A 15,278-nucleotide genomic window follows, 5' to 3' on the forward strand; every position below is an offset into this window, starting at 1 on the left:
TCTTGGAGGGCCAGAGGACTAAAACGAGCCTTCTGGCCAACCATTGGTTGGAGATGGCCTTAGTTTTAATTAAAAATGACAAATAAAGGTATGATGAATAGTACCAGTAAAGGATAAAAATGTGGTTTTTCGTTAAAAATAAATAGTACCGGAAATATTTCGTTAAAATTCCTTAAAATCAAACCTTTACGCACAGTGCAGCATTCTCAAGTGTATCATTCTCTTATTATTTCTTTGACTGTTTGACCTATAGTGCTATAAGACTCTCAATCAAAGTCTATGCGTTCAATTGATACAATCAATGCAAAATTAAGAATTTTATCAATAGTAGTGTTTCTCTTTATTTATAAGTGAGATATTTTAAATTTAATTGTCGTAATAATAATTAAGTTCATTACCAATTTGCTTTTTTTTTTTTGGGCAAGGCAGTACCAATTTACTTTGGTTAGCCTATTAGATGGCAAACAAACGCCCCCGAAATGTATTATGAGTAGTCTTAGAAAATTTGCGGGCATCCTTAATGTGTCACAACATATGTATACATGTACACAGACATCCACATGCACACAAATACACACTCAAGCGCTAATCAACCCGTTAGTTGATAATATGAGTGATAAGTAAAATGTAGTTATTAGTTAAAAAAAAATTAATTCCTTGAATAGTTATATATCAAATTTGAAATCCGGTTAGATACAATAATATTAGGAAGGGTAGAGCCTTCGTGTCTTAGTCAAAGCTGCTAAGAGATGTTGCATTTTATTAAGGGCATCTTCATTAAGACAGTCTGCAAGTTCACCAATGCTTGAATCATCTTTCAGATTTGCTACTTCTCGAACTTCTGTTGCAACATTTTCTTGCATATGAGCATGCTTGCAAAGCATATAAATAACCCACGTAAGAGTGTCCGTCGTTGTATCTTTGCTGGCAATTAATTCAATTATTGGAATGGTAAAATGACTTAAAAAATTAAATACGAAAATGTATGATGTACCTATAAGCGTATTTAATTGTCAAAAAAAAAAGAAAATTATGACAATTTTTTTTTTAATTTTCAAGTTGTTAAAAACATGTAGACGGTTGCAAAAGGGGTAATGGTAAAAAAAAAAAAAAAAAAAAAAAAAAAAGATAAACGGATATTAAACAGTTACGGTTAAATGGGTATACGGTTATGAGTATGGTTAACCGTTTATAAATGGTTATGGTTATAGGTATAACCGTTTAGACAATTATCAAAAGGGTAAACGGTTATGCTGGTATGAGCATAAACAGTTATGGGTAAATAATCGTGATTACCCATCCGTTATAATCGTTACCCATCCCTAACCAGGAGTTTTTCATTAAAGTTCCCAAAAAAACTTTATTTTTAATTAAACATGACAAATAAAGGTATGGTGAATAGTAACATGAAAAAATAAAAATGTAATTTTTCGTTAAAAGTAAATAGTTCCAAAAATGTTTCGTTAAAATTCCTTAAAATCAAACCTTCACACACAGTGCAACATTCTCAAGTGTATCATTCTCTTATTATTTCTTTGACTGTTTGACCTATAGTGCTATAAGACTCTCAATCAAAGTCTATGCGTTCGACTGATACAATCAATGCAAAATTAAGAATTTTATCAATAGAAGTGTTTCTCTTTATTTATAAATGAGATATTTTAAATTTAATTGTCGTAAATAATAATTAAGTTCATTACCAATTTACTTCTTTTTTTCGGGCAAGGCAGTTCCAATTTACTTTGGTTAGCTTATTGGATCGCTTAACCCAAATCACCCACTGCTTAATTAGTGTATATTGTTGTATCGACCAAAAGAAGAAAATATAATATATTTGAATGATTTTTTGAAGAGATGGATCCTTAAATGAGTATCTATAAAAACAGTTTAATCATTGAATGGTGCGTTTGTTGCACCGGACCATTTTGGACTGGATTAGCTTTAGGAACTAAGCTGGATTGGTTTAGACTAGACTAAGTTGGACTAACTTAGTGAAGCGTTTGGTGTAGTGTCGGACTAAAAAACAAGATAATTAATAAACTATAATATTATATTAATTAATGCATATATAGTAATATTTTATATCATTTAATGTTTATATAATAATATTTTATGTTTTTTAATGCATATTTATTCCCCTTTTACTTTACAACAAAAAGACTACCCTCCATAACCATCTTTTCTTTTCTTCTCCCCCTGGCTCCGCCCCATTCCTTCTTTCCTCCATCTTTTTCCTGCAAAACACAGGTGTAAAGTTCATCGCAAATCCTTCAAAACAAGCTCATCCGCTTCACCATCTTGCCACTGTTACGCATTTCCACCTTCCCCATCCTTTTTTCCCAAAAATTTTCGGATCTCTCTCCTTCCTCCTGATACATGTGTTGGCTTCTCCACCTACAAAGCCACCTCATGATTTTTTGGCCATGGGTGGATTTTGAATTTTGGGTTGGATTTTGTTGTTATTTTTTCGCGTTTTTTTATTTTTTTTATTTTTTTTTGTGGTTGGATTTTGAGGTTTGGGCAGTTGGTGGAGCCTTGTTTCAGATATGAGTGGTGATTAAAGGGTTTTGCAGAGGAACGCTTGCTGACGATGCAGCAGGCAAACAGAGCAGGTTTGAGGACGGGACTAGCAATCTCATACGTATTGGGGATCATCACTAAGACTACCTAGTGAAAGACTTATTCGGTACGAGTCCGACCTAGTCTCATTAATGGTAATCCTTGTTTGCATCATACACCGGCTAGCAAACCCAGCTAAGCTAGTCCAATCCAAGGAAGTTAGTGAGGGCAAACAAACGCTCCCGAAATGTATTATGAGTAGTCTTAGAAAATTAGCGGGCATCCTTAATGCATCGCAACATATGTATACATATACACAGACATCCACATGCACACAAATACACACTCAAGCGCTAATTAACCCGTTAGTTGATAATATGAGTGATAAGTAAAATGTAGTTATTAGTTAAAAAAAATTAATTCCTTGAATAGTTATATATCAAATTTGAAATCCGGTTAGATACAATAATTTTGGGAAGGGTGAGGATTTGAGTTAAGCCACATCATGGTTATCCATCATATAGTATCAAAATCCCCATCCATAGAACTATCAAAATCCCCATCCATAGAACTATAACCTAAGACTTTCCACGTATAAATAGAGAGGATAATACGGTGGTAGGTTGCTAGTTCGTACTAAGATGCTAGTTTAAACTAGTAGGAAAACACACATAAAAACATCAAAAAAAAAATTCGTGGTCCTTTCGTGACACCATATTTTCAATGTGAGTTCATGGTGAAAATTTTATTAATTAAACACTTGTAATGAGCCGTCGGCAATTACAGTCCAAATCTAGATTGCCGTTAGTGTGTGAGCCTAACAAAGTCTCTTTTGGATTTCAATTAGTGCATTCTCTAATCCTCTCAATTCACATGATGCTGAGGAAATAATCAGGAGCTGAGTAAACAAATTTCAAAAGAACTCATGAAACATAATACATTTGATGATTTGAACCTACACGCAGAGAGAGACTTTACTATAAACTACATGGAGATCTTATCAAAAGCAAACACCTTAATTTAGCCTCAGTTTTCCTCAAATCTCAATTTCATTCGAACCCTGATTCATCCCCAACTCTATCAAAGACAGATGATCTTTTTGGCTTCTTAGTCTAGATTGAAGGGACGATTTTAACACCACACATAATGCTTGTGGATGCAAATTTCCACTATTTTCTCTTTTGACGAAAATGCACCTGCAAAATTAAGGTCAAAAGCCTGCACTCACGATGAATGGGGGGCTTTGGTCGAAGAACCTCCAGTGCCAAAGTTATAATTCTGAAAAGAATGTATTTAGAAGTTTGTGAGTAGCAAATGACTTAGCATTTTAGAAGGATGAGAGGAGTGTTTATAGGAGGGTGGCCGGCTCCTTTTGGTGGAGAGTGGCTGGCCATATATGGTGTAATGGGGTGAATAATTGCAAGATATTATATGAAATAATATCTTGCAATTAACATAACAATTATTCCTAATTTAAATATGAAGTTTTGGGAGTTATTTTTTGAATAAAATCAATAAGAGATTGATGATGAGTGATGAGAGGAATATAAAATAAATTTCATATTGATCACCTTTTATTTTTCTTTGATTGAGTCGTTATTGTCCGTTGCATGCCATGGGAATCTTGATGTGCCTCGAGAGTAATCTTGTCTTTTTAACTCAAAAGTCCATATGTCACCTCCATGATTTTTTTTGAATTATTTTTTGTTCCACAATGCTCATCTGCTTTTTTTTTTTACCGAAACACTAATAGAAGTTTAGATTTGACTACAATTATTAACAAGGCTCATTACAGGTGTTTAATTAATAATTTTTTTCATCACGATGATCACTTTAAAAGTGTAATGTCACCTCAGTTACCACGAAAAAGATTCGGTCACAATCCAATTATTGTTAATGCACATGTTTTACATTACAAGAAGACCGGGATATGTTATTCATATTAGCATCGCATCATGTGAAAACATGGCGGGTAGCGTCAGCATATACAATCGCGATTAACATACATGGTTAGTAAAACATTGTATTCCTTTTAATCAAATTAAATCTAATCCAAGTGATCATGATTAATTAATGTGTGCGTATTCATGTTTCCTAAACTCAAAACACGTGCAGCAATCTAACAATTACTGAGTCTTCCAAGTGTAAGTTCTTGTATCCGGATCCTCTTTGTAAAGATTTCAAAGATCCGTGAATCATATCCGCTTATTGTACATCGTGCGGTCAGAAATTATTTTAAATTTTGTTATTTAAAATTGAACACAAACAATATCTGATAAAAATTGACCACATGATTTACAATGAACCAAAACTATTCACAAATCTTCAAGTTCCTTATAAAGAGGATCCGGAGAGGATCCTGTTGGTAAGTTCCTTAGAGCAGTTCCACCGGGGAACTGATAGGTCAGCACCCAGCCAAAAAACCAACTCGGCACCCAGGCTATCCACTCCAGCCCAGCATTTTGAATGGCACCTAACCTAAGCCAGGCAAGACCCACATGTCGGGCAATCTGACGTCAGCTGGGTCATCAACCTCCTGCACGATCAACGCATCGCAAAGAGATCTTGGTGTAGAGCTCCTCCAGGCTGAGGTTGATTATGGGTTCTTGGTGCAGAGCTCCTCAGGGCTGAGGTTGATTCCGCGGCAGGGGAAGATTCCATGGCGGAGGGAGATCAAAGACGACAGAAGAAAAAGCACCGCGACCGTCGCCAAGAAAACCAGAACCGGGTACGAGGAGGGGGCTTCTCTTCTGCAACAGTGATGATGTCCCATTAAAGATTCAATGGCCTTTGTCAATGGAAGTTAATGTTTCTGCAGAGAAACAAAGTGGATGGAATTTGAAATTTGAAACACAATTGACATATAAAAAATGACTTGTGTATATCAGGGAAGAAAAAGAAGAAGGAGTCCAGAGAGATCCTTTTGAGAAAAGTGGGAAGAAGAATTAAAATTAAACTATTATTTTATAATAAAAATTAATAATATTTTAATAAAATCGACTAGGTTATTTAGTTTTAAAGTAGGAGATGCATTTGGCCTATTACTATTCATTGGAGTCTATTACTATTTACTAAGTGAATAAATGCGCTGGGTGCTGACGTATTTGTGTTAGGGGTAGAACTCCTCTTGCTACTATCCCACGAATGAGTCTCCGATTGATGATTTCGGGTATGAGAATATTTGGATAGTGTGTGTTTTGACCCAACTCAGATAAGAATGGGCTGGATCCAGTCCGACCAGCTCTCTTGCTTTTATTATTTTTTCCGCTTTGAGCTTAAGATTTTGCAGATCCCAGCCTGCCATTGCAGTGAGGAATCTAATCCAACGAAACAAATGTAACTTTAACTCCTGCAATCAACTGTAAAAGTCGAAACTCTGTAGCGACAGCGACAGCGACCCGGACCAATTTGGTACTCTGCTTTTTTTACTTTCCCTTTTATCGTACGCCGCCCTCCCCACCAAAATAGTAAAAACTCCTCACCCAATCTGAGGGCGCCACGTCATCGTCCCCTTCTCTTCAAAGGACGCCCGGAAAACACCAAATTAATCAGAGCCTCCCAATTCAGCCCCTCTCTGTCTGTCTCTCTCTGTGCAACAAAGAGCTCTCGGACGAGGCTTTCCGCGCTCGATTGTTCTTGACTCTTCTGTACGGGTTATTTCGGGTGAACGAGATGAGACGCTCCGGTTCGTGCTCCGATCTTTCCATTTTCTTTCTTAGCATCGCTCAGTTGTCGTTGAATTGATCGGTTTCCATGTTTTCATGATTGGTTTTGTAGTAATTAGGATTGACTGCTTTGTTTCGATTTTAAAGTCTTTAAATTGTGGCTGAATTCTGTACTTTTTTAATTTATTTGTGGATTTTTGTGAGTATCGATCAGGTTTGGTTAATTTATTTGTGGATGTTTGTGAGTATCGATCAGGTTTGGTTTTAGCTTCGTTCTTTGAATTGAATCGAATTGAAGTTGATTTATAATTCTGTTGAATCGCTGAAATAATGGTAAATTAAATTACGAAAGGTTAAAGCTTTGTCGAATTCGAAAATCGGAGAATGGTTTTTAGCTGAATTGGTGAGGATGCTGGAATGTTTGTTGCGTGAAGGGGGTTAAAGGTTCTGATTTGTTGAAAAGAATAAACTCTTTCAAACAGAAAATTGAATGACTGACCAGAGTAGGCTTAAAGTTTCTGATTTATCAAAAAATTATAAAATTGAATCTATTTAAATTGTTCTTTATTTGCTCTCTTCTTGTTTGTTATTTCCATCTTTGCACTCTCATTAGTCAAAATATATAAAACAACGACGGAAAAGTTATCGAACAGGCCAAACTAATTGTCTATATCACATTGTCACAGCAGTTTGTTTAATTTTTTTCGGTAAGTTTCAGGGGATAGTTACATTTAGACGGGTTTCGTCTAAACTTTAGTCTTGTGGCAAAAGTTTGCATCTTTTTTAATCATGATTAATGGTTGGGGTTGTAACGTAGGACTCAATGAGAATTGTGGGAAAATACTTCCTTCAGCGATGGCTTCTCAGTACTTGGAAGTCATGGGGAGGGACTCTCAAATAGTGAGGCGGAGGTTTCTAATCCTCTTTAGTATTTTCTACATCCCCACTTATGGGTTGCAGAGGGGAAGAGAGCCACCTTGGGTTCTTGAACTCTCAGTCAGCTGGTCTATGCTGCACTTCTCTCAAAAGCTTTGTCAAATTTATCCTACTCAAGTGTTAGATACTTCCTGAAGCACACATTACTTAGTAAACCTTGCTTTAAGTTGAAACACATTTCGGGTTTGGGGCTATCTGGTTTTCTTATTGGATTACCGCAGACATTAGTATTTGTAGAATGTGTTCTTCAAATCTTATATAATAACCTGTTTGAATATTAGCATATTGCTTACTAGCTTGTTGCGTTAGCATTCCATGTTATCTTGTGCTTATAACTACTTTAATCTTAATCTGCTCAGCCACTAAAGCAGCTAACAAGGAGTTGGAACGGATTGATGCCGTCTTTAATTCATATGCAAATGCGTCTTCTGGTTTGATTGAGTAAGTCTACTGCACAAAATACTTGTTATAATTTGTGGATTTTGCTATTACTTTTGTTGCAGCAGGAAAGAAGGTTATAATTTTTTTAGTGATAGTGTTGAGCATGCTCAATGACAGATTTAATTCAGTAATTCCTTTGGCATTCAAAATGTTATTACATTTTTCCCTTGTCGCGTATTTAGTTGCATCTTCCAGGGGTAGGTAAGAATTTCATGAAAATATGTTTTGGGTATCACCATTTTTTGTACTAACGTAAGATCATTGTTGGTCCCGCATGGTCACATTTTATGATTACTATTCAACAGAAAGAGTTGTTATGAATCACCAATTGTTCCTTGTCCAGAAAATCCGCAGTGACCAATAGAATCGCATTATTTCCAAATACCTGATCGAACTACTTTCTTAAAGGCGGGAGAAGAAAAGTAGTATTGTTTCATGGCATTTCAATTACAATCAAAATTTAATCATATTTGTATCAACTCTACCTTATTAAATTTTTCCCATGGAGAAGCTGTACTTTTTAAATGTGTGCACACCTTTGTTACGGGAAAACTTGATGTTCCCTTTTGACTTATTAGTTGTTCGTGCTCTTTGAACAGCCCAGAGGGAATCGAACGTCTTTGTTCAGATTTGGAAGTTGACCATACGGATGTAAGGGTCTTGATGCTTGCCTGGTAAGTTCAGTTTGGAGTCATTTGATCTTCACTTCTTCGAATTATCCTTGATTTGAATTGTCAAAGCTAATAGACTATGTATGCCAGGAAAATGAAAGCTGAAAAACAAGGATACTTCACCCTGGTAAGCAGTACTTGCTCATCTGCGTATCAAAATTCTTCAAGTATTTTTTTTAAATGAAATTGTCATTTACTCCTTTTACCAACTGTTTGTACGTTTCCACAATTTATTTCATTTCATCTAGCATCCAACTGTACATTGTTAAATTAATTTTGATGATTGCATGATTGCATAGCAATGTCTTTGCTTTACATGTCTGGGTGTGTTTACTCGTGGAGATTTAAATGTATATACATGGAGTCTTTGGCTTCACAGGGGAGCATGTGCGTGTGTGTGTGCGTGTGCGTGTGCGAGTGTGAGTGCGAGTGTATGCATATAAGGCATATGTCAAAAAAGACACATCTGTGTGCTCTATACGTACATATTACATATAGACATTCACCTACTTATACAACACAGATCAAATGACACTAGTGTTAACTGTTAAGTTGTCAAGCTTTACCGACCTTTTAAAGGATTACTTTGTTTGGGCGGGTGTAGTTTAATGCTCCATTTGGATTTTATGCTCCAATAATGCTGACCACATACGTCAAATCTGAATTCAATTTCATACTTTAACCATTCCATAGAAGTCGCATTCCTGATATAATTTTCTATTAAAATTGAAACCTCATGTGGAACCTTGCATTCATTACTCTAACCGTTCCATTTGTTTCATGACATCGCCAATCTCCTCTTTGACAGGAAGAGTGGCGAGTAGGACTTAAAGCACTGAGGGTGGACAATGTAAGTAAATTAAAGAAGGCACTCCCAGAGCTAGAGAAAGAGGTAGAATTTTTTAAATTGCTTCCTTTTATTACGGCAATTTAATTAGTTCATCACATCCACATGATTGAGGTCACAGAGATTCTGATCTTTTCCTGTTAATTACATAATGGATAGGTCAGGAGGCCATCAAACTTTGTGGATTTCTATTCCTATGCATTCCGATATTGTTTAACGGGTAATGCATCCACTGTGTCTCTCTGGTTATATTTTTTAAAGTAATTGATTTTCCTTTGGTTTTTTACCCTTTATATATGTATTATTTACAGAGGAGAAACAGAAGAGCATAGATATAGACAGCATATGCGAGTTATTAAATATTGTTCTAGGATCGCAATACCATTCGCAGGTTGACTTATTTACTCAGTATCTAAAGGTGAGTAGCTGAATGAATATTGTTGTATTAATGAACTGGTATTTTGGGAGCAGCCTCTCCATAAATGGGGGTAAGGCTAGCCGACATTCACCTCTCCCAGACCCTGAGTAAAGCGAGAGCCTTGTGCACTGGGTAATGAACTGGTATTCCGTTTAGTCGGGAAAAAGATTCTGAAAATGGTAAATGCAATTTTTTTCTAAATGCAGATTCAGAATGATTACAAAGTCATAAATATGGATCAGTGGATGGGCTTTTACCGGTTTTGCGATGAGGTAATCTTAGACGTTGGTTGTTAATTTGAACACTCCTGCTTTGTTTCTTCTTTTCATTTTTCTTATTCACTGCTAGTCGTGTCTTATGCCAATAACCGTCAACGTTTGGTTTTGCATATCAGTTGTTGCCATTTTCCTTTTTCCGTAAGTGCTAATCTGCTTTCATGATATGTTGGCTAACATGTTATCCTTACAATCCTTTTCACAGATAAGTTTTCCAGACCTTAGCAACTACAACCCTGAACTTGCATGGCCTTTGATCCTCGACAATTTTGTTGAATGGATACGAGAAAAGCAGAGCCAGAGCTGATAATTTACAGTGAACCTGAGTCTCTGCTGTAAACCCTACAATTGTTGGTGAAGCCCTCTTCGAATCCTTGTTTTCTCACCGTGATATGTTTATTTTCACTCCGACCCTTAATTTTATTGTGATTGGCCTTTTTGCAGGACAGTTTAGACAACACAATCAAATGGCCTCAGGAATTTACTTTTGCTCATTTTCTTTTCTTGCAAATATAGGATTTACCCTTTGGAAATTGCATGTTTGTGATATGAATATAGTTCCGAAAGTCGGGCGAATGTTATAGCACAGCTTCCATAGTTTACTCTGTTTAATATCCAATTAATGCTGTAAGTTACTTGAGGTGATCGAGTTGAGGCCATTGAATTATGCTATTTTAGTGTGGAGAGATTTTATCATGAATGTGTTTGATAGAATAAAAGCACTTGTGAAAATTGGGATTTGGTGTTATCACTTTTTATATCATAAACCATGTTGGACTTTTGGCAAATCTGCAATAAAAATAGAACTGATTTCACTAAAGGGACACTGGAACTGATAAAAGAGGCACTACAAGGTCACCATTGGGCGTTTTATTGCCTGTTTAGTGCCCCTTCTTTAGTGACAGAAGTTCGACTTTTGACAAAAAATCTATTGATGTTATGTGTCGTAATTATTTTTTTAGGAGCATTGCGTGGAGAGATTATTGGGTTTATCGGATACATTCCATTGATCAGCAAAGAACACGAATTTGACTGCGTAATTGTTTGAGATTTTGTGGTAGGATCGTAATGGAGTCAGAGACAAGGCAAAAGATTCGAACTTCAGGGTAGGAGCGTTGGCACAATGAGGCTCTCACAATTTTGTGGTCATATAAGATCCTCTTGGAACAGTGAGACCTGCATATAAGTAATGCCTCAACTACACACGAAAACTTGCGTAATTTGGTCCAACAAGTCATAAAGTAGTTGTGTATTTGTTAACCTAATTGAGTCAAAGACGGGGCCGAATTTCATTTCGAATAGTACCAAAGCAGGAATAGTTAGCGAACGTGAAGGCCTGAAGGGCACAGTATTTGTGGGGCCTTCAACTTTCTTTCCTATAGGAAAAGCAACTTTAAACAAAAGCACTTGGAAACTCTCCTGTGAGAGGGGAGCACAAGGTTCCCGGTTGTAGGCTTTCAGTATCACAAAGTGAACCTCCTTCAAGAAAACCTCACCTTTCACATTTTTGTTTTTCATAAAGCGGTATAAAAACTACTCTAATCTACGGTGAACAAAATTCAAACTCACTTTCTTTAATCTTTATGAATTTTGATATGGATTTTACTTTACTAAAGCAACACTTTTAAACCACAAAAATATAGAATTCCAATAATGCAAGACGACATGTCATTATTGTAGACATCGAAATTTCGGTGAAATAAATGTTCACCAATACATTAAAATTTTGACATGTCAGGGCATACGTGGCATGCACCACGTGTCGCACGAATTGTACACATGGTGTGTGACTCAACGAAATCGGACAAATAATCAAGAAGGACATGTGTCAACACTTGACGGAAATGAATTATTTGATTTTAATTTAATTAAATCAAATGTTAATTGATGGAGTCAAATCACGCACCGGCCCACAAATCGAGTCCTGGTTCTTTCGTCAATTAATCAAGCTCACACTCAAGGCCAAATCCATATGTAGTCAAGGCTTGGAAAGTTTATAAATAGGAGGAACCAAGACAAAGAAAATGAGGTTTAGAAAATCATTCACGCCCAGACGTTGAAGCTTTGAAACTCTAAAATTCTCAAGCACTCAAACCCTCCAAACACTCAAAGACTCGAAAAGCTCTACGCATTCTTCGTAAAACCCGTGAAAAACCACTAAGCACCCCTACGCGTGCCGGTTCCTTCATTGCCAAAAGCCAAAACCTTGCGGCATCCGTTCATCCAAGATCAAGTCATCGTGACCCTTGAATCAACAACACCACACATCTACACATTTCAAAGATCGAATCAAAGGATCAAGTTGTAAAGAGATTGTAACCCTACAAATTTATTTTGTACACATGTTCTTGTCTCATTTGTCGCGGGATTTTCATGTTTACAACTGTATATTTGTTCCAACAACTACCGATGCGTTATTGACATTTATCATAATGTTTTTGACAAAACCACCTAAGAGTTGGGTACAAGAAAACCACACAAGGATGATGCCAACTTAAACCTTTGCAGGGCAGAAAATCACTTGCCAGCAAAAGAATGAAAGATAACAGAAACAAGAACTTGACTTTGCTTCATCTTTGAGCAATGTTCTAGAAAATAAATAAACTCTACTGCGAATTTCACCATCAAGAGGATGAAGAAGCAATAATCAAAGGCGAAGGGGGAGGACGAGCGCGTCTTGTTCTGCTTCTACCCCTGCGGAATGTTGTGCCAGAAGGAGAGGATGATGAAGATGAAGGAGAGTTAGAAGATAATGCCGCATTGTTTGACTGGTTTGTTAACTTGTCCTTGTCTCCTTCATCTGCCTTGTCTTCGATTCTGTGAACTTTGGTCGTATTTAAAGTCACAGGAAGAACACAATTGCAGAGGAACCCTGCACAATAAGGAATGATTGGTTATGAGTAGTGTTAAAACCAAGTAACTATTAACAAACAAAGCAAGCTCATTTCTTTGGAAACGGATGCTTTCGAGGATCGAAACGTTCGAATAGTATTAGGCTCAATTTTTGGTAGTGGAATGCAGCATTTTCTGAGAAGATTATTTTCAAAGGACGATAATTTTTTCGGAGATGAGTTCTAAGTGCATTCTAGCTACTTCTACCTTTTCAGAGATGAGCTCTAAGATCGTTATCAAAATTTGCACTTTTCGTTGTCAATTTGACGAAATATACAGGAAAGGTCAGCAGAGCAATACCTCTGAACTATACAGGTTTCATGACTAAAATGATCCATAGAAACTAGATAAATTGAAGCAAATAATTCCTACCGATTCTGGCAAGCCGATTAACCCAACTTGGAATTGGATTTCCAGTCAATGTGATACATGCATCATTGCAGAAGTGGTTGCAGTTCTTGGTGATCAAATTGTAGGCATTGCCTCTGTAATTCGCGGCAAGGTCTTCCAACACTGCCCTCACCTCTAAAGGCCCAACATCCGTCTTCCCGATCAAAATTGATTTCCTAAATGTAAAACCATCACACTTTTTCGGTTCTCCTTCAAAAATTCCAGATGTTGGAAACTCATGAGCTCCGAATGCATACTCCACACCGTGTACTGCACAGGTGAATCCAATCAAAAACCTCCATGAACATCCAACAAAAACAAGAAGAAAAGGAAAAACATTTCGAAAACCATGTAAAGCTCATTGTACTCGGAAACAAGAAGTGAAAACGAATCCATGAACCTTTGATTTCTTACCAGAAGCTGGTAAGGAAATCAGTAGCTATGAATTACACTAACAATAATGTTTCCGGATTCCAGGAGTTCAATGGCTCACATCAATCTTTTATCTTGTATTGCTAAATCATTCAATACCTAAAACTTTGTTTTTTGGATCAAAATCCAGAACTAATCCAATTGAACCACATACATCTTAAACTAAACAGAATACAGGGCCAAGCCAAAGAGCAACCAACAAAATTATGTATATTTTTCTCATCTACCAAACACAATTATGTATATTTTCTCACCAGCCAAACACAAAGTAAAGTTGGTAGAACTAACCTTGTACACCAGAATGGTAAACTCCAAGGCCAAGCCAATAAGCGTATCCATTAAAAGGCGTGAGATCGTAGACATTGAGGTATACAGGCACTGATCCACTGTCTTCCTCATCCTCCTCAATGGCAGTTCTGCACCCACTCTTTTTACACAACATTTTCACTCTCGTTTCTTCCTTTTCTCTTCTGCTGCTGCACTCAGAGTCTCACAGACTAAAAAGTGACACTTTCAGCTGCCCAACTACCACCACCATCTCTGCCTCTCATTATACAACAACAACATCCTCCAACAAGAATGTCATCGAATTACAATACAATTTCCGAGTTGCTTTTCGGATTCCAAATGATGGGTTTTCTTCTTTGCTTCCAAAAAATAATGGGTTTTTGATTTTCTGGTGATTTTTCTAGTGGGAGAGGAGAATTTGGAGAATCTTCTGCTGATGGATGATGGGTTCCACAAAGTGAATGTGAGAGGTGGTGCTGCCGCAGCTCTTGGCTTTTTTTTAATAAGAAAATGGTTGGTGCTGTGTTATAAAAATCTGGGATCTGTGAAAGAGAACTGCTAAAAGACACTCAAAAGTGAAACTCTCTCGTGAATTTTTCGTCGTCTCAAGTTTAATAACATAATGTTTTATAATATTGACACGAAAATTAGCGTGGAAGTGATGTTGGTGGTATTACAGGGGAAACAGGGTTATCCCTGATTGGTTACAAATCTGAGCTGGTCTCAGTCTCATCCCACTTTTAAAATTTTGAATTTTTTGGGAGAAAGGGACGTACAATCATTACGGAACGTAGTGGGTTTCTTATTTCAATTAAAACTTTTTTAGGATAAAGGAAACAATATCATTATTTTTCGGTTTTGGTTAAGAGAAAGAAGGAAAGTGCCCAGCCAGATGAGATGAATGAATATAATTAATTGAAGTAATATTTTAGAGAATTATTGTTGACAATATTTTTTTTTTTTATGTTGTACTCTTTATAAATATATTTTTTTTAAATATAAGATTTTTTCTGTATATAAAATTTTATTTTCCACTCTTCTTAAACCAAAATATGTTGATTCCTCAACCACAATTAAAGGTGGGAAGAAAAACCGCAAAACCAATTTGAACCGTGGTAAAAAAATTGCTTTACCAAAATTTTCAAAGCCGAAACAAAAACCGAATTGGAACGTCTCAAACCGATACTTGTGTGAAAATGTTAAGAACCGGAAAATCAAACCGAACGTCTTTGAATATAAATTATTATTTTATATTATATTTTATATAGATAAGTCATTTTTCCGAGAAGGCCATGTGCATAAGCCCAATATTTTCTCCACTTCTCTCCCCCTCCTTTATTGTTTTGTCACATATGTCCCTCTACTTTATTTTTCTTCATTCTTTTCTAGTATCTTGTGCATTATATACACTTTAGTTTAGTTTAGAATGTACACTTTGGTCTTGATCTGAAACATTATAAATGT

The 15,278-nt window shown here is 36.3% G+C and overlaps 2 protein-coding genes and 1 long non-coding RNA gene across 6 annotated transcripts; 2 read left to right on the forward strand and 1 right to left on the reverse strand.

The window, feature by feature from the left end:
- The first annotated feature begins 6,071 nt into the window (after positions 1 to 6,071).
- Positions 6,072 to 10,544, forward strand: LOC126612158 (uncharacterized). 4 transcript variants are annotated; one of them, XM_050280490.1, is made up of 10 exons: positions 6,072 to 6,244; positions 7,520 to 7,601; positions 8,201 to 8,275; positions 8,363 to 8,399; positions 9,081 to 9,164; positions 9,279 to 9,339; positions 9,431 to 9,537; positions 9,744 to 9,809; positions 10,018 to 10,162; positions 10,262 to 10,544. In XM_050280490.1, exons 1-9 carry the CDS (start codon positions 6,232 to 6,234, stop codon positions 10,117 to 10,119), a joined length of 627 nt encoding a protein of 208 aa, XP_050136447.1. In that variant the 5' UTR covers positions 6,072 to 6,231; the 3' UTR covers positions 10,120 to 10,162; positions 10,262 to 10,544. The 4 variants fall into 4 exon arrangements, with proteins under 4 accessions (XP_050136447.1, XP_050136446.1, XP_050136445.1 ...); XM_050280489.1 differs by having other exon boundaries at positions 6,073 to 6,244; positions 10,018 to 10,166; XM_050280488.1 differs by having other exon boundaries at positions 6,073 to 6,244; positions 10,257 to 10,544.
- Positions 6,251 to 6,533, forward strand: LOC126612159 (uncharacterized). The gene is made up of 2 exons (XR_007618974.1): positions 6,251 to 6,438; positions 6,481 to 6,533. It is a non-coding gene; the product is annotated as an uncharacterized LOC126612159 (long non-coding RNA).
- Positions 10,545 to 12,202: 1,658 nt separating the features above from the next.
- On the reverse strand, positions 12,203 to 14,411 carry LOC126609761 (deSI-like protein At4g17486). Its single transcript, XM_050277677.1, has 3 exons — positions 13,815 to 14,411; positions 13,077 to 13,364; positions 12,203 to 12,684 (listed from the first exon to the last, which is right to left on the reverse strand). The coding sequence occupies exons 1-3, from the start codon at positions 13,966 to 13,968 to the stop codon at positions 12,437 to 12,439; spliced, it is 690 nt and encodes a 229-aa protein (XP_050133634.1). The 5' UTR covers positions 13,969 to 14,411; the 3' UTR covers positions 12,203 to 12,436.
- Between the last annotated feature and the right edge of the window lie 867 nt (positions 14,412 to 15,278).

This window comes from Malus sylvestris, chromosome 17, assembly GCF_916048215.2.
Source record: "Malus sylvestris chromosome 17, drMalSylv7.2, whole genome shotgun sequence".
Classification (NCBI taxonomy): Eukaryota; Viridiplantae; Streptophyta; class Magnoliopsida; order Rosales; family Rosaceae; genus Malus; species Malus sylvestris.